General features: G+C 37.6%; 1 protein-coding gene across 1 annotated transcript; it reads left to right on the top strand.

Annotated features, from left to right (window-relative positions):
* Positions 1-712: 712 nt before the first annotated feature.
* On the top strand, positions 713-23,782 carry LOC115411162 (zinc transporter ZIP12-like). The gene is made up of 13 exons (XM_030123131.1): positions 713-875; positions 1,740-2,046; positions 3,695-4,021; positions 4,099-4,306; positions 9,449-9,612; positions 9,768-9,939; positions 11,180-11,352; positions 11,462-11,620; positions 12,778-12,858; positions 18,940-19,012; positions 19,138-19,296; positions 19,407-19,594; positions 23,042-23,782. Exons 2-13 carry the CDS (start codon positions 1,804-1,806, stop codon positions 23,168-23,170), a joined length of 2,076 nt encoding a protein of 691 aa, XP_029978991.1. The 5' UTR covers positions 713-875; positions 1,740-1,803; the 3' UTR covers positions 23,171-23,782.
* The last annotated feature ends 1,478 nt before the right edge of the window (positions 23,783-25,260 follow it).

Here is a 25,260-nt window from a genome sequence, read left to right as displayed (position 1 = left end):
AGATCACAAAGTCCAGCAACACGTGTATAGTCGTATTGAGCAACTTTATTAAAGCTAGACTGATGTATTTGTGGCTTGTTTCATTAGGGACTACATAAAATTCATAACCAGGTGCTTCTGGGTACAGCAAAGTGATTGTAAAGCTATTGTATTCCGAAATTACTAATATCTCCCAAAATATTGGTTCTATCAATTTGATGTTTTCTCTAGTCTGTTCCTTGACCAACAATACGTAAGTATGACAAACTGCAGCAGTCAGCTCTTTCTGGATTTTGTGTGAGTCCCCAGACACATACACGCGCACACACAGAGGCCACTGGGCTTTTATAATATAGATTGTAAAGTTGTTCTATAAACTACAAGTGTTTTTGTGATTAGATTTTGTACCAGAATTTCTACTGTAGTCACTGCCTCCAACATTACTCCAAAATGGGGTAATGTGCTGTAAATATTTCCTTACACTTATATTGGAGTTGTATCAATATTTGTTGAACTTTAAGTGCAGATTTTTAACTTTTATTTGTGCGGTTTTTAGTCATGATATGATAGAAAAGGTGGTGTTCAGAGTGTAGATCCAATAAGAGCAAGTCTGAAATATTGCTCTATCAGTCGTTCAATCACCTCCACAAGCAGCCCCCCACCTCCCCCTCCTCCTCCCATCACCTCCCATTTTCTGTTGAAAATGAGGCAGCATTCTCCATGGAAACCACAGCCCTCTGAGGCTGTCGCTGCTAATCCTCAGAAGCTTACTCAATTCCCATAAGAAGGTTTAACAAACAACACCAATACCCAAGAATTCTGCCCAATACAACTATCGGATCTTCTGTGTGTCCTGCCAGAGGAGGAAAAACAAACCCTTTGGTACAGCAGCTGAGGTAGGCCTGCTTCATCCTATATGCTTTCTCATGTAGCTCAGGTATTATTGTAGCATTTAAGATTTTAACATCAGTTTAGTGCTCTTATCTCTGGGTTGGTTTGACCTGCAGGCTGTACAGTGTGGGAGGATGGTGGAATGTGTTTGTGTGTTTGATCCATGGTGACTCAGAGATCATCCAGACTAAGACAGCCTTCTTTCTGAACATCACCAGTGTTTTATGCATGGGTTCTCTGGGGCACGTAGTCATCATGTTCACTCATATCAGACGCCCCGAAACAACTGAAGGTGATGCTGCTAAAAAAGGAAATCAGTGCAGTACGAGAACCATTGTGAAAACACTTTAAACATTACAGTGAATAGTTAACTGAATAAGACTTTATGTAATTATTGTGTTTCCAGTGACCTGACCAGCAATTTAGATGAACTTTTCAACTTCAATCTGTGTGTTTGAGTCATTTTTATGTAATAGCAGCACTTGTCTTCGCTGCTTCTACCTCGTACCCCAGCTTCCCTCTGTGGCCATATCACAGTGGAGTTATTTTCAATACTAATTATTTTCTCCACAAACTGCCTCTCCCCCATCATGCCCCCATCTCCCTGCCCCTGTACTCTCTCACTTGCCTGCACTAATCCTTTTGTTGTGGACTGAGGGGCCCAGGCTTTGGCCGACTGTTCGGCACTGTAAGGGTTGCCCACCGAGCCCTCCAGTCCTCCACCAAATCAGGCGGGCCTATTATTAACCCCTCCCTCAGAGAACACATCCTCTGCTCCTCTTTGAAAGCTTTTCTTTCCCTCTCCTTATTCACCTTGATTCGTATAGTTCTTGAATTTTTCTTGCCTCTGTGTTTTCTCTCTTATTTAGCTTTGAACTCATCTCTTTTCGAGCCTTAAACCAGTTGTCAGAGCATCTGGGAGCTGGTGTTAACATGCACTTCAGGAGCAGTTCTCCCCTGTTGCTGCTGGTGCTGCTGATTTGTCTACTGGGGAGGGTCCGGGGGATCACAGGACAGGAGCAAGGGTACCTGCGGGAGGCTCTCAGGGCCTTAAACCTGCCCCTGGAAACAGGAGATGAGCCTCAGCTCCAGAGGAACCACACGGGTGTCCTGATCACCAAGCTTCTTCAGGCAGTTCACTGTTCAGAGCAGTTTGGCACAGATGTCTGTGACAAGGTAAGGCCTCAAGTGTCTGGACTTTAATTTGGATGTGTATCACTGTAATGTCTGCAACAGCGCCCCTAGAAGGACAGTTTTGAGCTACGTCACAGGACTGTGCATTGGCAATGTAACGATATATGACTATGTATCATGATTAGAGCTGCAGCCATCAATTATTTTTTATAATCGGTTAATCTATCAAGTATTTCCTTCCATTTGATTATTTAAACAGGAAAAAAAAAATTTAAAGTGAAAAAGATGTCTGAAAATGACCAAAAAAATTATGAAACAACCACAAAAAGTTTAAAAGTAAAAGAATATAAAAAAATAGTTATGTAGAAGTAACAACAATAACAACAGTATAAAAGTATATATATAAAATATCTATAAATATATAAACAACAAACAAGTTAAATGACATCTACAAACAATATGTGCACTGCAGTCTTCAACACATTTGTATCCAACTTACTAACTTTCTAACAACTAAACTAACATCAACTTTATGTTGATCGTGGCGTCATGTGCGTCACAGTAAGTGTCTGTGTGAAACAACGGCGGACCTAATGTTTAACGGCAGCAAAATTAAGGAAACGAAGCTTCGATTCAGGAAAATTGTAATCGATTCAAATTGATTAATCGGTAAATTGTTTCAGCCCTAAGCATGATACATGGTTACAGTTTGATATATTGCAACATATTGTGATATTGTAAGTTACGTAATATGTTGCCATTTTTAGACAAATTTTAGGAAAACTTTCATAGTTTAAACACACTTCATTTGTGTCAAAGTAACAACCTGTCATTACACTATTTCATTAGAGTGGAGTCAAAAAGGTGAAGGTAGATTACAACTCTGCCGTCTAGCGGCAAAATGAACCACTGTTCGCTACTTATCTGCATCAGAGCTATTACATATTTACACTGATATTGTATTTTTGCGAATAAATAAACAAAATATGGCAATGTTCAATATAATATTTTCTTACACATCTACTACGTGTATGAAGTTATTATTTGTCACATTCTTGTCTGCTTATTCCAGGAGACGTGGTTGTTATGGCAGGAATGTGAGTGAATGTGAGGCTTAAGTCCTTTACCTCTATGGGGCATTCATGCTGAGTGGCTTTAGGCATCCCTCAGTTTGACATAATAAACTCCACAGTGGAGTCAGAGGTACTTACTCCACAGTGTAAAGGCCATGAAGTGTGTGCAGGTGGGGAGAACAATGGGATTATGGGTGTGTAAAAATTCTTCAGAGGAGTCATTGTATATATTTGCACAAAAATATGAAGTGCGACTTTCTGTTAGTTGTCATTGTTTGCTATGATTCTTCATCTGACAAGAAGTAGCGGTTCACACACTCGGTCAGCTTTCTATGTTTTTGTGAGTGGGTCTAATTGGGTGGGTGTTCAACTCAGCTCCACACAAACAGCAGCACAAAGCTAGTCCTTTTCTCGGAAGCAGAGTTCAGTGTGAGTAGGGAGAAAATGGGCCTTTTATCAAACTGACCTCTTTGCTACTTGATGCTGACATGTAAATCTAAGGCCACGTTCTCCTCTGAGTCAGTCCATACTCACATGATTGATTTAGTACTGTTTGCTTTCAGAGTAATTATGTTATATTTAGTCATGTTTTTTTAGCAGTGGTCTTCTTGTTGCAGTGCCTGACACCAGACATAGCGCTCTCTGTGCTGGACAACAGGAGGGCTTATCTTACTGAGGAGGACTACCAAAAGATCTCAACTGTGCTGCTCTACTACATAATTAACTTCGAAGATCTGTGTGTTATAAATTCTGCCTCCATTTCCTCATCTTCTCCATCTTCCTCCTTTGGGAACTATGAGTTTTACCTTTTAGCCCTCACCAGTTTGCACCCAGCTGAGGACAGCGAAATCCTATCATCCAACGAAACAGAGAGCATTCTGCAGCTCATTAATCAGCACTACATCCCCTCCCACAGAGACACCTCTACCTCATCTGATATGAAAGTAAGGCTTCGTTATTTCAGAGGTGTGTATTTGAATATCAGCATCCACACATGACCTTTTAACCTCTTATCCTGTAGTGTATCGATGCAGCTCACCTCCTCGAAGATGTTGATGTACAAGAAAGCTCAGGTGCTGATGCTTCGTCAGCGCCGTATGTGGCCGGCGCCATCATCAGCCACATCCTGCAGGGTCACTGTTTCAGACGGAGGAACCTGCCTTCCCCGGCCTTTTTTACCGACTATATCTTTCAGTCTCTAAACTGCACAAGTGATCTGCAGATTATCGGTGAGTTTATGGCTATGTTCAAGGTGCAGTGTGTAAGAATGTATGAAGCACTTTGTTATATCTCTTGCTCAAACAGATTGTGATGTACCGTGAAGATACACAATGGATGATTTGGAACTGTGTGCTCATGTGAAATTTGTTTTGGAGTCTGGTTTGTGCTTCGATGAGATAAGATAAGATAAGATAAGATAAAGTAAGATAGTTCTTTATTAGTCCCACAAGGGGAAATTCCAGATTTACAGCAGCAACAGTGGAGTCCAAACAAAGCACACAAGAGCAAAAAAGAGCAAAATCGTAAATAAAGACAAATCAAAAAAGCTAAAAATACAATTTACAGCTGTGCACCTGCTGAACATGCCACAGGTTGGATAGGGGAGATCATACGTACACCTATGCACATACATCACATGATTTGGGTGTGAATCGTATCGCATTGCGAGATGCCACAGACATATCTTTAACCCTTTCATGCATAAATTATGAGAACCTTTGTCAATATTTTTTTTCTTGAGTGATTTTATTCCTCTTTAGGTATGAAAAAAACAATGCAATTGAAATTTTTTTTATGATCCTCTTTGTCATGGAGTTACAAAAACATCCACTCAGCTGGACACCATGCATTTAATTTTTGAAGCAAAGAAACATGCATTTAAAACCCATCATCAGAGCGTGATATACTGTGTGGAAACTATGAAATAAAAACATTTTTAATGCTGTTAATGCTGACATTTTAACATACTCTAATACTAGTTCATACTCAATTCATGGAGATAAAATGCAAAAAAAAAAAAACTTTTTGTTTAAGAAAACTGTTAATTACAGTCTAATAACAATTAGCAATTAATTTAGACTAAAACATGTTAGTACAAGGGCGACACGGTGGTGCAGTGGTTAGCACTCGTGCCTCACAGCAAGAAGGTCCTGGGTTCGATTCCAACACCAGCCGACGGGGGGTGGGACCTTTCTATGTGGAGTTTGCATGTTCTCCTCGTGTCTGCGTGGGTTCTCTCCGGGTACTCCGGCTTCCTCCCACCATCCAGAGACATGCACCAGTAGGTTAACTGGTTAATCTAAATTGCCCATAGGTGTGAATGTGAGTGTGATTGTTTGTCTCTATATGTTCTGCCCCGCGATGAACTGGCGACTTGTCCAGGATGTACCCCGCCTTCGCCCCTATGTAGCTGAGATAGGCTCCAAGCGACCCCTGTGACCCTAGTGAGGATAAAGTGGGTTCAGATAATGAATGAATGAATGAATGAATGAATGAACATGTTAGTACAGATCAGGTTTATCAAGAACAGCAAACAGTAAGAACAGTAATTGTATGAATTCCATTGTTGGGGTGATGCATAAGCGTCCACTGTGTTGGCTGACATCCAACTAAAACAACATAACCCATGAGAGAACAGCTGTTCACTGTAGTGACCACTATGCATGAAAGGGTTAATATATCGGATCGGAGATGCTGTATTGAGATGCGTATCGTATCGGCCTTACACCTAAGATTCCCAACCCTAATATATAGACATGTATACAGATTATACATATGAGTACGGTTTATTGCACAGAATTATTTGGAGCAGTTTCTGTTGCAGAGCCTGACAAAAACTGAGACTACAGACTGCACATAAGTAGTGGATGGAGGAACCATGACGTCACCCTCTGGTTTCTAAACTGCCTTTCTGAATCCAGTCTGTGATTTGGCCTTTACTATGTTGGCTTTTAGGAACCAGAAGTAACCATATTTGGACAATATAGGATCATGGGTGAGCTAATACTAAACGCTAGCTACCTGACTTGGCAAAACAGTAAATTTCAACATTAAGTGCTGGATAAGAAAATTATTTTACACTCATTGTGCAACCTATTAACATTAATACTGTTGAGCTTATCTGTTAGGAAATATGTCATTGGATTTAGACTTAAGTCACTTCATTAGCTTCATATGCCCGTTGGCTGGGAGCCAGTCATTTACTGACATGAGCTCAGATTAGCTCCCTGTGCTGAGTTAACCTGTTCTCTCCACACTTCACGTGTTTCTTCCAGGTGTTCTGGTTTCCCCTACCAATAAAAAACAGTACATATTACTTTTCCTGTCAGTGCCCCTGTTTGTGACACTGATGAAGATCTGGAGTTGGTACCTGAGTGCCCTGTATGGCATCTCCCTGCTCCTGATGTGTGCAGTGTGCTAATGCTAATGCTAAAGCTAATGCTAGGTTCTATGTAAATTAGGATGGATGAAATTTCCCACAGGGATAATAAAGCGAGTTAACTTTAAACCTTAACCTTAATGTTTCAGTTGACTACAGAAATGATAACTGTCACGATATACTGTTTTCTATGTCAATGGTTCAGGTCAGATGGAGGAAATAAAGAGTGAACGTTAGCTCTTGACTTCCTCCATGTGTCTCCTCTTCCTCCACAGCTGCAACACTGTGCATCACTAACTACCATTAGCTTAGAAATGTAGATAGCTAATGTCACAAAGTACAAGTAAGCACATAAAGAAATCTTACATACCATCTGAGACCCAGGAAAGTAAAAGGTTTTTACATTAAATAATTGTGTTGATATGATGCAGCAGTTTTTTAGACACATTTTTAATTCTTTTTATTTTTTTTACCGAATGTCTTTTGCAGTGGATGGGTTTTTTTTTGTTGTTTTTTTTGGTTTTTTTCTAAGTAATGCTGTGAAAATCTTGTCCCCTACAGAGGACAAAAATACATCACTAAGTCTCAGGAGGATATTGAACATTTCATTTTTCCTGACTTTCTAAGTTGCCTATAACAGCATCTAGAGCAGTAGTTCCCAACCTTTTTTGGCTTGTGACCCTATTTTAACATCTCAAATTTCTGGCAACCCCAGATATTCAAAACTGAGCCTTTATTTTTTTTTTTTTGGTGAAATTAATTTGTTTTTGATCATGTAATAGTTTGTTATACTACATTACAAATAAACATTAATTTTTCGACAACATTCAGGCTATATAATGAATATTATTATGGACGGAGGCAGAAAAGCCAGGTGTAGATTACTGCACAAAGTGAGAATTTTATTTTCCTTGGTCAGGATATGTACAGTCAGTCCAGCTTGTATTTACATGGTGAAAATTAATACTGAGCAAACAAGAACTCAAACAATGAATTATGAAAGAGCTGCAGCATCTGAAACCGACTACAATGAATATTTGAAAGATAAACAGTACCACAGTGCTTCAGCTTCAGCCTCAGAGTTTGCCATGTCTTTTATGTATTGGGATTGTCTCTTTCAACTCACCATATATTTTTTATTTGTAAGTTTTTTTTATTTTATTTTTATCAATTACTAGAAATTCCAGGCGACCCCATTTGAATTCCCTGCGACCCCACATGGGGTCCCGAACCCAAGGTTGAAAAACACTGATCTAGAGTGATCCCTACATAGAGACTGCCCACTGATTTTTCCAGGAAAACTCAAAGATGCAACATTTATGCCTGACCCAAAATGTCTCAGTAGACCTCTATCCTTCCTCTACAGTGGAACAGAGTGTTAGCTTAGTGGAGTCCATGTCGAAGCTAATACTTTCATTTTGTGTTGTTTAGTTATTTGTCTTACTTTATGTGACACCTTCCTCCACTGTCAACCTTCCTTTTGTGTCTTTCTCTTCACTTTTCCACCTTCCTTTCCCTTATCACAGTCTATATAAACCATTCACCTTCCCTTTGTTCTGTCCCACTTCATTACATCAGTGTTCATGTTTCCAGTCCTATGCTCCTCTATCCGTCCTTGTGACTCTGATTTGTGAATTCTCATTGGGGGTTTTTCTAACTTTTAATTTGTGTTGATAAATTCCCTTGTTTTCCACTGTATACATCTGTATTTGGGTCCTTCCATTTGTTGCTAAAAAGTTGACAAACTTACTTAGACATAGAGTCTACCACAACAACACATACTCCAACACAAATTTCACATAAGCATCGCACGGGTTACAGATATATTCTGCACCCAGGCATCATTAATAATGTTAACACCTTTAACAGGCTGACATTTGCCTTTTATTTAATGTGTCGGTTTTATCACTTCTATTTGAGAAATTAATTCCTGGTTGTAGGTATCTGAAAATTTATGTAAATATATTCCTTCTCAGGGGCGTTGAAAAGTAGAAACAAACACTGCTGTTGACAAAGGATTTTCATTTTGCTAATAATAAAACATGATGAAATATAATATAATAGGCATCAAATTAATTGTTTGCACACAATGCTGGTTATCCATAGGCAAGGCAAGGCAGGTTTATTTATGTAGCACATTTCATGTACAAGACAATTCAAAGTGCTTTACATAAAACATTAAAAGCATTACAGCAGAAGCAATAAAAAATATAGGCATGAGAAAAACAAACAAACAAAACAAAATCAGATAAATAGATAAAACAGATAAACAGATAAAACAGATACAAATTTTAAGCTTAAAAGAATACAAACTCTATTCAAATGCAGCTGAGAACAGGTGGGTTTTTAACCTGGATTTAAATAACGTGAGTGTTTCAGCTGATCTGAGGTTTTCTGGAAGTTTGTTCCAGACATGTGGAGCATAGAAGCTGAACGCAGCTTCTCCATGTCTGGTTCTGTCTCTGGGAACTGATAAAAGACCAGATCCAGATGACCTGAGGGGTCTGGTGGGTTCATACTGAGTCAGGAGATCACTGATGATTGGCCCTGAACCATTCAGAGCTTTATAGACCAGCAACAGAACTTTAAAGTCTATCCTCTGACGAACAGGTAACCAGTGGAAGGACCTCAGAGTTGGACTGATGTGGTCCGCTTTTCTGGTCTTAGTGAGGACTCTAGCAGCAGAGTTCTGAATGAGCTGCAGTTGTCTAATGGATTTCTTAGGTAGACCTGTAAAGACACTGTTGCAATAATCAAACCGACTGAAGATGAATGCATGGACTAGTTTTTCCAGGTCCTGCTGAGCTTTAATCCCAGATGTTAGTTTTGAACTGGAAGGTTATTCTAGTTTAAATATTTAATAATAAGTGAGTATCTTGTGACCTTTAGTTAAGCTCTTTTTTGTAAAGCCTTTTTTGTATTGTTCTCTAATAAGATCAACAATTTGGTTGAATCTGACCAGCTACTCCAATTTTGTTATTTCTCTGCTCAGATTTAGAAGAGTTGCTTCATCAGCTGGGAGTAGGAGGGGAAGGAAGTGCACACTCTCACCAGAGGAAGAGGAGGAGCATCACTGGAAGTTCACATAAAACAGCAGGGCATCAGTTGGAGGATTGTAACCATGGGGCTGGGGGGCAGAGCATGGACTGGGCACAGGTAAGACAGACACTAATAATGTCTGGGTCAGAGAACAATATAATCACGCTTTAAAGCACAGTGGGCTCACTTTAAACTGTGCACATGCTGTAAACCTGGATGTGAAGAGCCTCCTACTCACCCTCAAATGCATCTTTCTCTTTGAATCTAATCAGGTGTGCTTCTCAGCCAATCAGCTGGTGGATATTTTTGCTCTGGATCCTCATTTGCCAATTTCTAAGGAGCACTTCAGACAAATTTGTCCTGCCATCATTCAGCAGTTGCTAGGCAATGCCTGTGAGTCCATACAGCAAAAAACCAGAGGATCTCTGCCCACGGCTCTCGAGAGTAAGACATTTTACCTCATCATTTCAAATTAGCCCAAATAAACTGTGCTGGTGACAACAAAATGCTTTGGAAATAATTATTAGCCCACCTGTGATTTTCTGTAGAAACAGCCATTCAATGACCTTCTGGTATTATGTTCTTAAAGCATTAATTTTCCTAGACTGTATGCTAACGTCATATGTTCTTGATTTATATGCTACTTCAGGATTTTTTTTTCCTCCATTATAAAACTTGAGCATCTTTGTACAGGATTTAGACTGAAGAAAAGCCTTTGCTGGTCTGATTTCCCCACCACCCTCCTGAGAATAGACCCCATAGTAGCCCAAATGAACTGTGATTTTTCTACAATACACTTCTTAACATTAGAAATTGCCAAACAGGTCAAAACCTCCCGTTATTGAATCTAGTCATTCTCTTCACTAATAGAATAGAATAGAATAGATCTTTATTGTCACTGCCACAGGAACAATGAAAATCATTTTAGCAGCTCAGTTCAATTTAGCAGCAAAACACGTAGTGCAAAAGGGGACTGTATAAGAAAAATAAAATAAAGCAGGAATATCACAGTGTTAAGAAAAGTGAACTGTGCAAGGGCTTCAGAATAAAATATTAGTACATTGTGATACTACAGTGATACTAAGTAATGTTAGAACTCTGACATGAACAAAAATATACAGAAAGAATATACAAAAGCTAACTCTATCTACAGATGAGAGCCAATAGGATATATACAGGTAGAAGTAAGGTGCTGACAATGCTGGTAATGGTGCTGGTAATGACCTACATTAGAACCACAAGCTACCACAATAATCAACAGTCATAGCATTAGTCCATTTATGTGGCTATCTGGAACATTAATTACTTTGCACAGCCATTAATGCAAATCAGTTTAAAGATACAGTGACAACGGATATTAGAAAAAAACATCAGCATATGTAGCAACTTCAACAAAAAAAGAGTCGCTGAGAGGCTGAGGCCGGGGCTTTCCTTTGTCTGACGCGCATAGCAGAGAAAAATCACTGCGATTTGAAAAATTAGTTGAACTTTTTATTAATGAAAAAAGAACAATCAAGCCATGATACCTTGCACAAGAATCTCTAGTGCAATCTCAATAATCAATTATTTGTATCTGTCTTATAGTTATCAAACTCAAAGCTCCAAGACTTGACTGTGAAAGTAGTAAAAGACTGTAAAATTGTGAAAGTAGAGGACTGAGACTAGAAGTGTCCCGTCTTTGCAGAGTACGGCTACAGCACTGCGGCCGTCCTACTCATCACTCTGGGCTCCATGCTGGGCCTCTGCCTCATCTTCTTCAACTCCTGCCAGGAAACCTACTCACTCATCCTGCAGCTGTTTGTAGGTCTGGCAGTGGGGACCCTCTCCGGAGATGCGCTCCTGCACCTCATCCCACAGGTAGAACACAAATGCACCATCCTCTGCACCTGTGAAGGTATTATTCAGTATGCAGATATGGTGTGTTGGCTGTGGAGTAAATGTCTCACTGTTTTGGATTCCTGTGCAGATTCTTGGGCTCCATGACGATGATTCTCACAGTCACCATGACAAGGACATCACAGAAGGGAAGGAGTATCTGTGGAAGATTCTAGGCATGATAGCTGGGATCTATGGCTTCTTCCTAATAGAAAAAATATTCTCTTTCGTGGTTCCATCTCATGGTCATGTACGAGTTCCATTTTTGTAAACAGATTTAGATATTAACCCATAAAGACCCAGTGTTACTTTTAGGCCAGTTCCTAAATGAATTTTTTCTCTATATTTATTTTATTTTATTTTATTTTATTTATTTCATTTCGTTCATGGTTGTGCATTTCATCAGTAAACATTCAATAATCATCAAGTCAACAAACATGTACACACCCATGCTCAAAAAGGAGCAGGATGAAGAAAATCTTATGTTTCCTGCCTCCTTCTAAACTATAATAACCTTAATGGTTAGCCATACACAACTAGCTTTAAAATCATACTGTATAAAGTCAGACAAACCAACTAAATGCATCCAAAAATCGTACCAAATGAATACAAAACCAAGTGCAAAACTACATATCCAGAAAGTACAAAACATAAGTAAATATAAACCTGATAAAATGATGCAAAAACATTTTACCAGTCCAAAGCAAGTAAATAAATATGTCACAAAATACAAAACAAATATGAAGCCAAATGAAAAACCTATAACTGTTCATATAATCTCATTGTTCTTTCTTTATACCATTTTTTCAGTTGGAATATGTTTTTACAGTCCTTCAGCTCATTATTTAATCTTCCTTTAGTGATTTATTGTAATATTATCTTCAGTATTTTATCTTGTTTCAGTGAAAATCAAGTATTTTCCTACATTTAATTTAGTAATCATGTAGATGTTCATAAAGCTTTGAGTAAAGTTGGGGGTTGCTACATCAAAAACAGAGAAAACTGAAGAAAAGTGACTTTTTCAGCAAATCTATCATTAACTGAACATAAACCCAGTCTCTCCACTCACTGTTGTTTGTTTAACTCCATGGGTTTTCCTGGTGAATCAATGTTGTAGAAGATGACGATGTTTCCATGTTCAGTACAGAGCCGCTGGATGTCCAAATGGGTCATATCTGATGACCATGAAAAGATGGCAAACTGCATTTTACCTGAATTATTTACATGTATAGATAGGATTAGTGGATCAGAAGTTATTAAACATCAGTAGATGGTTTTGGTAGATGGTAGACGTTTGGGTCTTTATGGGTTAATGAAAAGTGAAAGGATCTATTTATTCAGTGTTGTATCTGATTTTCTTGGTCTAACATGGTCATGAGTGGTCTAACTTTTGTCTTGTGTCTGCAGGGTCATTCCAGTGGCCTTCCACTGGAGCTCAGCTGTAACGGCCAATCACAGAGGGGCAAGTCCATCTCCACCATACAGCTGGTGAGTCTCACTTCTGTTCTGTCATACTGTTCCTGGCTTCTCTGTTATTTACTGAGTCCAGCTGGGAGCTAACTGCAGCTGTAATCTGTTAGTTTGTGGTAAGAAATATGTGATTAAATGACAGTTACTCATCATGAAAGCCTGTATTCATTTTGGTGCATATTTGTTCTTCTAAGTGACTGACTATTTGCTCCATTTCTTTTTTTGACACTTTTTATGTAGAAGCATTTTAATTTTACAAAACAAGAACAAGACAGTGAGGTCTGGGGATGACAATTATAACATAAATATGTATACAATGTCAGCTGTTTTTAATTAGTACTGTCACCGTTTGTAAAGATTGTCCATTTTCTCCAGCGCCTTTTTCCCAGCTCCTCCTGGTATTTGCTCCATTTCTGGTCTGAAAATCAAATCTGTTTCTAGATCAGAGCCATGCACTCTGACTGTGACTGGCTAACTGACACTTTTTGACAGTGCTGGAAGTTCAGCAGGATTTTCTTTCTGAAATCAGAGAAAAGTTGTACCATCACACTACAGCACAGAGCTTGTTTATCGGTGCTGTTAAAAACAAAATGCTTTGGAAATAATTATCAGCCTACCTGTGATTTTCTGTAGAAACAGCCATTCGATATGACCTTTTGGTATATTGTTCCTAAAACATTAATTTTCCTAGATTGTATGCTAACATCATATGTTCTTCATTTATATGCTACTTCAGGTTTCTTCCATTATAAAACTTGAGCATCTTTGTACAGTATTTAGACTGCAGACAAACCTCTGCTGGTCTGATTTTCCCACCACCCTGCTGAGAACAGACCCCATATTAGCCCAAATGAACTGTGATGTTTCTACAATACACTTTCTAACATTAGAAATTGCCAAACAGGTCAAAACCTCCCCTGTTATTGAATCTAGTCATTCTCTTCACTAATGATCTACATTAGAACCACAAGCTATCACAATAATAGGCTGTCATAACATGAGTCCATTTATTGGGGCTCTCTGGAACACTAATTACTTTGCAAGGCCATCAATGTAAATCAGACTAGAGACAGTGACAAAAACAGGTATTAGAAAAAAATAGTAGCATATTTAATTGTGCTTACACACCTGAATCACTTCCCTCACGGTGAACAACCTTGAAGATGACTCCATCATCATTTGGGGCGGCCGTGGCTCGGGTGGTAGAGCAGGTCATTCAATAACCAAAGGGTTGGCGGTTCAAATCCCACTCTGTCCTAGTCAGTCCGTTGTGTCCTTGGGCAAGACGCTTCACCCTCCTTGCCTCCAGTGCCATGTATGAATGTTCGGTGGTGGTCGGAGGGGCCGTAGGTGCAAATTGGCAGCCACGCTTCTGTCAGTCTGCCCCAGGGCAACTGTGGGTACATATGTAGTTTACCACCACCAGAGGGAGAATGTGAGAGCGAATGAATAATGGATCAATAAGGTAAAGTGCTTTGGGTGTCTAGAAAAGCGCCATATAAAATCCAATCCATTATTATTATCATAAAAACAGTCCACTTGTTTACATAACAAACCAAATCATCACTCAGGGCATTTCGGAAATTTTGTTGTGAATTACATTGTGGGAATGGTAGCCAAGCAAAAGCAATTTGTCACAGATTCAGCAAGAAAATGAGCCTACAGCATAAAATTATCCAGTCCACCAGTGTTGTTTAAAAGAATGAGTATAGTCGGTGGATGGAGGTAAAGGTGACATTTGGGTTTAGCACTCACCAAGAGACAGCAATACTGCTGCTGCATGGAATTCCCATTCCCACAATGCACTTCACGCAACAAAATTTCCGAAAAGTCCTCAGTGACATTTTGGTTTGTTATGTAAACAAGTGGACTGTGTTTATGATGGAGTCCTCTTCAAAGCTGATCACCGTGAGGGAAGGGTTTCTGGTGTGTAAGCACGGAAAGACTAATGCAGTGTTTTTCAACCTTGGGGTCGGGACCCCACGTGGAGTCGCCTGGAATTCAAATGGGGTCGCCTGAAATTTCTAGTAATTGATAAAAATAAAATAAAAATTTACTAATAAAAATTATGTGGTGAGTTGAGAGACAATCACAATACGTAAAAGACATGACAAACTCTGAAGCTGAACCTGAAACACTGTGGTACTGTTTCTTTCAAATGTTCATTGTGATCGGTTTCAGATGCTGCAGCTCTTTCATAATTCATAGTTTAAGTTATTGTTTTTTTCAGTATTAATTTGGAGCCTTTGGACCGACTGTACAAAATTCTCCCTTTACGCAGTAATCTACATCTGGCTTTTCTGCCTCTGTCCACAATAATATACATTATATAGCCTTAATGTCATGTAAAATTAACATTTATTTGTAACATAGTATAGTAAACTATTACATCATACTATACTCTCCATTTTGAATGTCTGAGGTCGCCAGAAATTTGTGATGTTAAAATGGAGTCACGAGCCCAAAAAGGTTGGGAAACAGAGGACTAATGGATTAGTGATAATTAAGATATCACTGGGGTTTTACACATTTGAAAAAAACATTGTGATGAAAGTCATACACTGCTTTAATGTGCATAAAGATGTTTTTTTTTTTTTTAAATTAAATAAAGCAAACATTTCATGGGTTTTTATCCAGATTTTGGTCTTTCATTTTAACACGAGAAAACCCAAATGCCCCTTTTCACTATTTTGAAAGTGGACTCATTTTTTCTGAAGCAATATGTTTGATTTTTCACTTCCATCATGCAGTTTAAGATGTTTGTCAGAAAAGTTATCACTAAGTAGTCTAATGTAGTAAGATGCACAACTTTGATGGATGAAATTAAACGTACATTATGTTTGACACTTTTAACAGGCTATCGACTATCTGTAACCTGTTAGATTCCAACACTTAGTATCTCGATAATATTAAAAGAGCTTCGGCTGGTTTCAGTGTTTCATATCAAGCACCAAAGAGCAAAGAATAAGAAAGTCATCGTGCTGGTTGTGTTTTTCACAGTGTGTTGAGCTACTGTGAACTTACCGAACTCAGCACAATTTAGTCCACCTCAGTGATACTTCATTCCCACTCAATCCTGAAACCCTTGTCCACTTCTTATGTCGGCTTACGTAAGCACTCATTACAAACAGTATTAATGTGCTAGAGGGCACTGTTGACGTGATTCTGCCTCGTGTCTCAAACAAACCCTCAAGCACATAAACAATACGTTAAGAATAACAAGAATGCACTGAATTCATAATCACGGTTAGAAAATTGGTTGCAAATCAGTTGAATTAATTTCTCTTATGTAACAGGAAATGAACAATGGTGTAGGAGGCAGTAAAGGAACAGGGTATGTAGGATGTTGGAGAATGAACAGAGCTGTAACAGAAAACACTTAATGCTGGTGGTAAATCATGTTTGTACGTGAACACATTGTGGATCCAAAAGCAGCAACACAATCATATCATGTACTTGTGACAGTGTTTCCCGTTTGACAGAATTAATGATAATGATAAACTTTATTTTGAACAGGAAGAAGGAATAGAAGATAAAGATAAACAAAAGGCAAAGAGAAACCACAAATCCAACAGAACACTCCAGCATGTCAAAGGCCACAGCCAACCAAAAATAAAAAATAAAAATTCACACAATGTACAACTACCTCACTGTGGTTCCTCAACCACACTTTATGTCTGAAAAGGAGCCAAAAAAGAAGCCTAGTTTACAATTGTCCTACCCCAATTTTACTGGATTATTGAAAAGCACAGGTCAGCCACTAAGGTACTGAAAGAGAGCTAAAGTTAGATCATACCATACTTATCATTTATAACTATACCACAGAACAGTCTTTCTCAAATGGGGGTACATATTCCCCCAGGGGTACTAGGAAGAAGTCCAGGGGTTCTTGAAATTTTTGTCATCATGTCTCAGGTCAGCAGATCAGCTGCAGCTTGTGGTTCCAAAAACTAAAAAGAAGCTTCGTGGGGATCGTGCCTTTTCTGTTGTCGCCCCAAAGTTGTGGAACCACTTGCCCTTAGTTGTTAGACAGGCTCAGTCTGTACCTGTCTTTAAATCACATCTAAAAACGCACTTTTTCTCATTAGCTTTTAATCAGTGAGTGACATGTCTGTTTTTTGGGTTTTTTTGGTTTTTTTTATGCTGTTCTTAACAGATTTTAATTTGTGTTTGTTTTTATGATGGTTGTATTTTGTTGTTCTTAGCCCACTTAACACCCTGTGTTATCACTAGTTTTATTTACTTATTTAATCCCTTGTTTTATATTTGGTGTACAGCACTTTGGCCTGCCGTAAAGTTCTTAAAGTGCTTTATAAATAAAGTTGGTATGGTATGGTATCATGTACTGAATACGACATAAGTAATGAGAATTAATGCTGAAATATAAAACACAATAAATACATTTGCATAATAACCTTATTTCATATCAATATTTTTAAAAACTGACATGGTGAGTTTATTTGAGTAATTAAGTCATTATTATGTGTTGATGAAAGGTTCATTTATTCAAGGACCAATTCAATTTATTTTTGTTATTAATGAATGAGGGCACTTTTCAGTTTATATTTTGCAAAACTGACTCATAAAGATTTGTTATTTTTAATATATTACAGTTAAATATGTTGTTTGTTTACAAAGTTTTGAAAATATAAACGGACACCTTTGGCACAGGAATACATTTTGCCCCATTTTTTCAATTTCAGTTCAACAATCAAAGTGAGAATTGGGGGTACTTGGCTAAAAAAATATATATATTTCAGGGGGTATTCCGCTGTAAAAAGTTTGAGCACCACTGCCATAGAAAACAGAACAGCACAAAACAACACAGCTGTTCTGTGTTGTTTTGTAAACAATATCAAACAGTACTGTTGTTGTATCCTTTCTTGTATTGTAGTTCAATCAGGAGGATTTAACTTAATGAGAACTTTTATACTTTTGCTCTTTATGTTGGGTTTAGCCAGACATCACTTGCCCAACTGCAGCTGGTTTAAAACGCTGCTGCTCAACTTTTAACTGGAGCCAAAATCAGGACCATATCAACCCAATTTTAGCATCAATTCACTGGCTCCCTATTCATTTCTGAACTGATTTCAAAATTATTTTCTGATCTGTTTTTAAATCCTCTCCTAAAATATATATTTTCTCTTTGGCTTTTTACTCAGTGTGAGACATTGGCTTTTATTGTTTTAATGCATAATTGCTTTTATTAACCCTTTAACCCCTGATACATTTTTTAAATGAAATTGGCTGTTTGGAATTTCATACAAGCTGCTGTGAGTATGTACTTGTGTACCTTTTCTTCAGTGGTTTTGTTTTACTGTGTGTTTTAGTGTCAAAACAGGGGGAATAACAGAAAAAAACAAAGAGAGGAATTGAAGTTTGACAGGTTTTCACTCAATAAGGCACTCAGAATGTACATACATAAGAGATTTAGGATGTGAAACATGAACTGTGAACTGGAACACACTGAACAACAAGTATTTGAGTTTTAGCTCAGTAGTTTTTGTTCTCAGGCTCATTTTTTTCTAAATCAGTCCAGCTGCTTTTTGACACCTGATTGCATTCGAAAAAGCAGTTATATGGTCAAAACTAAGTAAAAACACAGAAAAAATAAAATAGAATAAAGGAAAATCATGTCAACACTGCAAACAGCAGTAAAAACAAAAAATGACTATGAAAACAGTTAAAAAAAAAAAAAAAAAGAAGCCCAAACTGTCTATTTTTTATAGTGAGTCAGTCTCACTCACTGCTCTGTGCTTTGCCCCCCATTCCACAGGCGTCAGGGGACGCACTGAGCATGCTCAGATGTCTGTGAAAAAACAAGGTGTGTCATATCAGCATGTTTTAAAATGTTTGTTCTTGAGCAAACGGTTGAATTTTTAAGAATATTTTAAACAAATCATTCATTAAAAACGAGCACCACAGACACATCAGGGGTTAAAGGATTCATTCTTGTTTGTGTTACTCAGTTTTTATTTGCTTTTATGTCTGTGTACAGCACTTTGGCTAACTGTGTTGTTTTTAAAGTGCTTTATTAATAAAGTTGAGTTGAGTTTTGTCAAATATAAATCACAGTTTAAGGAGGATCTGTGTTTTTAGGGGCCGGTGGATGACTTGGAGTGTACAGAAATAACCCCTGAACACACCAACACAAGGAGCCATCCTCATCAGAGTAAGTTCAACGCCTCCTTCAGTCTGAACACGATGTACTTTGTAATTAGTCGCTTGGCATGACAGAGCGATTGTCACAGTCTGAACTGGAGCTTTTAGATGCACAGACTCTCTTTGTGCTCCCAGGACAAGGGGTTCCTCTCCTGGCCGTGATGGTAATTGTTGGAGACAGCCTTCATAACTTTGCAGATGGCCTAGTTGTCGGGGCGGCCTTCTCCTCTTCAACTGAAACTGGCATGGCGACGACCGTGGCCATACTGTGCCATGAGATCCCACACGAGATGGGTAAGAGGTCACGGCTCGAACTCTGGGAACGCTCTCATTGTCTGTTAGCCCAGGCCAGGAAACCCTCTGCTGGACTGAGCGGCTTATCTTCTGTGTTTTCTGTCTCCAAGGGGACTTCGCTGTGTTACTGAACTCAGGACTTTCGGTGAAGACTGCTGCGCTAATGAACTTTCTGAGCGCTCTCACCGCCTTCATGGGCCTGTACATCGGGCTGTTTGTTTCCGCTGAGATAGAGGTGCAGCAGTGGATCTTCTCTGTGACTGCAGGGATGTTCCTCTACTTGTCACTAGTAGAAATGGTAAGGGACGAGGATGTTTCTCAGTATGTATGAATGCCAGTGGTGGGCCATGCATTTGGTACCTGGGCCTTCAGGGGGGACTTACTCCACTCAGTCCACCTCTCAATACCACCACTATGACGTCACAATTCAGAGAAGGCTGGTCATGACGGCCTACCAGTGGTGAATGCTAATTATTATATGTTACTGTTTTGTATTGTCTGTTCTTGAATCATGTGTCTGATCTAAATGACTGCATGTCCAGTATTGCACATTTGGGTGGATTCAGCTGGATATAACAGCAGTTGGTTTCCTCAGTGTAAACAGCTGATATAAGGGTTCCATTCCTTGTTTTTCTCCTCATTCTTTTCCTTCCTGTACTTCTTTGTCTTGTTGTTATTCCTGTTATATGTGTGGCATCCAGCTTTAACATTCTTTGCTGTCACCTACTAGGCCTGAATGTGGAACCACAGTGATAATCTCCTTAACCAAAAAGGCCAGAACAGACCGACCATGCTTTGGCTTTTTTGTTTGTTGCATTCTTTCGCAAGTCAAGGGTATTCAGTCCACTAAATATGTCACATTGAACCTTTAAATATCACACTTTGAACCGTTACATAATACACACTGAGCCTTTAAATAATATACATTGATCATTTAAATATAGTGTGTTTGATTGAATGCATGAACAGCAGTTTTAGGAAATCACCTATATTTTTTGTTTATTAAATTCTATTTTTTGTACTATTTTTAACAGATTTTGAGTGTAGTAGGAACTGGTGAACTTCAGTTGCTGTGTTTCCACGAAATATCAAGTGAATCTAAAACAAACATCTGAAAAACCAGAAAAAAAAAAAAAGAATTAACTTGTTCTGAGTGAAATATCTAAGCTGTAGATGGCGCTGTTGGCTACATTACACTGGGTTACAAAAAATGTTTTTTGCAAGTTGTCTAGGTTTTTTCAACTGAATTAGGACCATTTTGCACCGCTAAATCCAAAAATGACATCTGTTTTTCTCAATCAGGTCAGGTCTTTTTGCTAATTTGATTTTGAAAAATTTAATCTTCTCACAAAATTGATTACATTTTTGTAAACTTTATCTTGGTCACCAAGTTTAATACCAAAATAAGTTTGGTAAGCACACTTCATGAAACTTGTGACTTGATTCCTGTTAGGTACAATGGTGTATTCACCGCAGATGTAGCAGAATACGTCAGGCTTATTTTTACAAGATCTTCTAGTCGAAGCCATTTCATTCACCTGTAATATTAAAAAAAAAAAACATTAATTATAAATTGGCAAAAGTAAAATCTTCAGAACTCATTTATTGCAAGAAATATGAAAGAATTTTGTATCATATGATGTGAAAATGCCCATAAATGTAAGCAAAAATGTTAAAAAGCCAATATGTAGCATAGTTCAGAAAGTTGACCTGATTGAGCAAAATTAATGTGATTTTTGGATTCAGCACACCAAAATTATCCTAAATCAGCTCAAAAAACGTAAACAATAAATTTGTTGTTGACCAGTGTTATACATGGCTCTACTAAATATATTTATTGGTTATTACTGGCATTCTAGGCAGTTATTTTCTACAAAAGAAACACTAGAGATTGACTATTTGTTTAAATAGATAGTTGTTCCTCTTGTTATTTTGTCTTTACAGTGTTTTTCTGTATTTTTCTTAAAAACATCTTAACCCATAAAGACCCAAACACCCATTATCGACCAAAACCATCAGCTGATCTAAACTATTTAATACCTGTTGATCCACTAATCCTATCAATACATGTAAATAATTGGTGTAAAATACAGTTTATTATCTTTTCACGGTCATCAGATATGACCCATTTGGACGTTCAGAGGCTCTGCTGTTACCGTGGAAACACCGTCATCTTCTACAGCATTGATTCACCAGTAAAACCCATGGAGTTGGATAAATAATAGTGGATGGAGACACTTGGTTTATGTTCAGTTAGTGATATATTTTGCTGAAAAAGTCCTTTTTTCTTCAGTTCTCTCTGTTTCTGATATAATAACCTTCAACATTAATCTGAGCTTTTATGAACATTACATGATCAGTGAATTAAATATAGGAAAAAAAACAGATTTTTAGTGTAAAAACACAAAATACAGGGGATAATATTATATTATATTGTGATAATTCACTTAAGAATAGTTAAATATAGAGAAAAAGCTCTTTGGGAACTGCCACATAAGTAGCACTGGGTCTTTATGGGTTAACATCTAGGCTCCCTATTGGCCACACCCCCCCTGTTGAGAACCACTACTGTAAAAGACATGTTTTAACATTTTATCGGCATATCTTGGATGACAGAAACAGCTGATCAGTCAGCATCAATCATGGGCATTAAATGCTCTCTATGAAGGTGTTTCCATTTCATGTACATTTATTCTTTTGCAAAGAAATGGTAAAAAAAAAAAAAAAAAAAAAAAAAAAAATATCTCAAGTAAGTGGAATTTTTGCCATTTTCATTAAAGGGTCATATTTTGCTAAACCCACTTTTATTAGTCTTTTTTTCATTTATTTGTGTATTTGGACCCTAATGGTTCATAAAGTTTGAATTTGAACCCTCCAGGAGCTACAAAGCTATCTTTATATTCATTTTGGCAAAAATGGGGCAGATTTCTACAACCTGTTTAAATTCCTTCTTAATTTGTTACATTTTATTACTAGTTACATCACGACATTTGCACATACACTACAAACAAAAACTTAATGATATTTTTAATTTTGGGGATTTTTTTTTTCACTTGGGATTCTGCACAGCGCTTTTTACTTTTTTGTGTGTGAATTGAATTGAAACACATTTTTTTAGTTTTATTTACAAATAGCAAAAATTACAAAAAAAGAAAAAAATGAAATATCCTTAACTTTTTGTTTGTAGTGTATAAGGTCAAGACTTTCAATCAACATTTCTCCGAGTACGACATAATTGTTTGTCAGCAGCAGCGGTCGTAGTCCATACTGAAAATATGTCCAAACTTCGAGCCGATTACCTAAAATGTTCAGTTGTTGGTTGTATTAACAAACACAAGTGGTTGAATAGGACTTTGCAGAACTGCCAACAACCTGGAGGGGGTGGGGCTTGAAGTGGTTCATTTGCATTTAAAGGGCCAGCGCTCAAAACCACCTTTCTGGTGTCATTACTCAGAAATAGGGTTGAAGATGGACCTGTGGAGTTGAATTAATGAAGAATTCAGACCCAAGCAGAGCATTTACAGTTTATGTAGACCACAGGGAAATGTTTTAAAATGCATAATTCCATTTAAAAAAAAGCAAAACATCACTCCTTTAAAGTTTTCTGATGCAAAATTTCTACTTGAACAGACGTGGTGCCTGTACTGTGTAAACTGTAATGGTGACCTGGTGAGTGGAGGGGAGTTGCAGTGTTACTCATGTTGTGGTTTTATGTCTCAGTCTTTTCATTGTCGTCTCTTTTCAGCTTCCAGAGATGAGTCGAGCGAAGACCAGCAGGCCGTGTCTTATGTTTTTCCTCCAGAACGTCGGCCTCCTGCTCGGCTGGTCCTGCCTTCTACTCCTGGCGCTCTTTGAACATGAACTCAGATTCTGAACACGTACAGTATGTCCATGTGAGATACTCATCCACACGGGGTCCAGCAGAACACACATGTTGTTTCGTGGCGTTTCCGTTGACTTGTTGATTGTAGCTTCCTGCTGTCGACTCCAGTGTTAGTGTCTGTGATCAGGAAGTGTGATGCGGTCAAAGGCTGAGTGATTCATTTTGTTTTATTCTCAGCCGTGGATCACCAGTACGTCACCTCTGTGGATCCTCTCTTATTTTTATACATGATTTATTTTTGTATGTAAGGTACGAAGGGTATCATCACACTGAATATCAAGTTAAAACTGTGATAATGCAAATGTGGAAATGTCTTGTTCAGTGGAATGTACACGGTTATAGACAATCATTTGATCATTTGATTTGGTCCATTCTGACCAACAAAATATAAAGTGTTATAAATCTAAACCTAAATGTGTGTGCAGTTTATGCTGATGTCACTTTAGTAATGGGGTGAATGAGATATTTATGAAGATAATTGGTGTTTTTATTAAGTTTGTACTTGTTGTATTCGGTGGAATGATTCAGGTGACTCTTTCACAAATCGCTATTTTTCATTTCTTGCATTTTCAGCAAATATTTTTTACTTTATATGCTGTATAGGGAAAGAAACTAAACAATACTAATTACACAATATGGTCAAAGATTTTGGGACATATTTCATTCAGGTGTTTCATTGATAACTTGGGCTTTAAAACCAAAATAATAAATATCATAATATAATTCTGTATTTCGATAAATATTACTGCAGACATCTTTAGGGTTAATTATATTTACATTGTCATCTATACTTAAAAAAAGGCTTAAGAGTTTGTTTTTACTTACAGTAATTTTAATCAACTTTAAATTAAAAAGAAAATATATTATTGTTTTAAATATTTTATCTCTACATTTTTTAAAAAATATTTGTCATGTTCTGACCATAAATTAGGATGTTAAACCACAAGTAACCATCTGGTTTCTTGTGGTTTAGTCTCAGGATGAAAAATCAGCTTTAATCTTTAAAAAAATGTATATTTGACATTTATTGTGACTGAAACTGAGGACAACTGATAATTTGTATCATGGTAATATTTCAAATCAATAATTAGTGTTTTATGTAAGAAATCAATTTATATTGCTATATAAGTGTGATGTATTATTATTATCATTATTATTATTATTATTATTATATCCTACCTGTAAGGAGGAAAAAAGAGAAGTAGAGAGCAGAGTAATTACTGCATCAATTCATTTTTAAACTTTTTGTTCAAGGGGGTCGAATGTCGTGTTGATATTCTAAAGTTGGACCCAGTTATGTATCAGATCACATATCAGTATCATCACCAACAAACCAAAGCTATTTATCCACACACTGTATCAGTCACTGAATAACGAATAAAGCTCATTGTTTACACACATCTATATTATGGTATATTATGGTATGGTATGAGTAATAAAACTCATATCTGCTTGTTTTGACAGTCGGTCAAAAACAACTGATTTAAAATCTTGATGTGTGAGCTGATAGTTTACATTATAGCTCTGTTAGCTTAGCTCTGTTTTTAAACAGAAAACAGACACAGTAAAACCACAAATCTCCTCTGTTTTCTGTGCAGTTTGTGTTGGCAATATCTGCACTAAAGATTGGTTGGGAATCGAACAAACGAGGTCAGAACTCTCATGGTTTAGTCTGATCCATGAATCAACGAGAGAGCACAGACCTCCGCCAAGCAGATCAGCCCCACCCCCACCCCCAATCACCACCAAAATGTGCCAGTATTAATATTTCCTGAAAATTTCATCAAAGTCCATCCATAACTTTTTGAGTTATCTTGCTAACAGACAGACAAACCCTGATGAAACCATAACCTCCTAATAACTAACAAACAGCAACTTAGCCAAGATAATAACATTTCATAATAACTTTATACCTTCATAAGCCACATAATCAAACTCACCTGTGTAGATGAAATGCCATTCTTCCATTCTTTTTATTTCCAGCTGTGTTCAATGGAGAAAACAACGACAGTGCCACCAGCTTTTATCATTTTGTCAATTCATCGTATCATTTGTCAAGCGTCTGCCAAATGCATAAATGT

This window comes from Sphaeramia orbicularis, chromosome 20 (genome assembly GCF_902148855.1).
Source record: "Sphaeramia orbicularis chromosome 20, fSphaOr1.1, whole genome shotgun sequence".
Classification (NCBI taxonomy): Eukaryota; Metazoa; Chordata; class Actinopteri; order Kurtiformes; family Apogonidae; genus Sphaeramia; species Sphaeramia orbicularis.
The sequence above is the reverse complement of the archived record's forward strand: the minus strand, read 5'-3'. Positions and strand labels throughout refer to the sequence as shown.

Coding starts and splice junctions, on each gene's coding strand:
- LOC115411162 (XM_030123131.1), top strand. CDS start 1,804: ATGCACTTCAGGAGCAGTTCTCCCCTGTTGCTGCTGGTGCTGCTGATT. Junction 11,353..11,461: donor TCCTGCACCTCATCCCACAG/GTAGAACACAAA, acceptor ATTCCTGTGCAG/ATTCTTGGGCTCCATGACGA. Junction 19,013..19,137: donor AAGGAGCCATCCTCATCAGA/GTAAGTTCAACG, acceptor TTGTGCTCCCAG/GACAAGGGGTTCCTCTCCTG.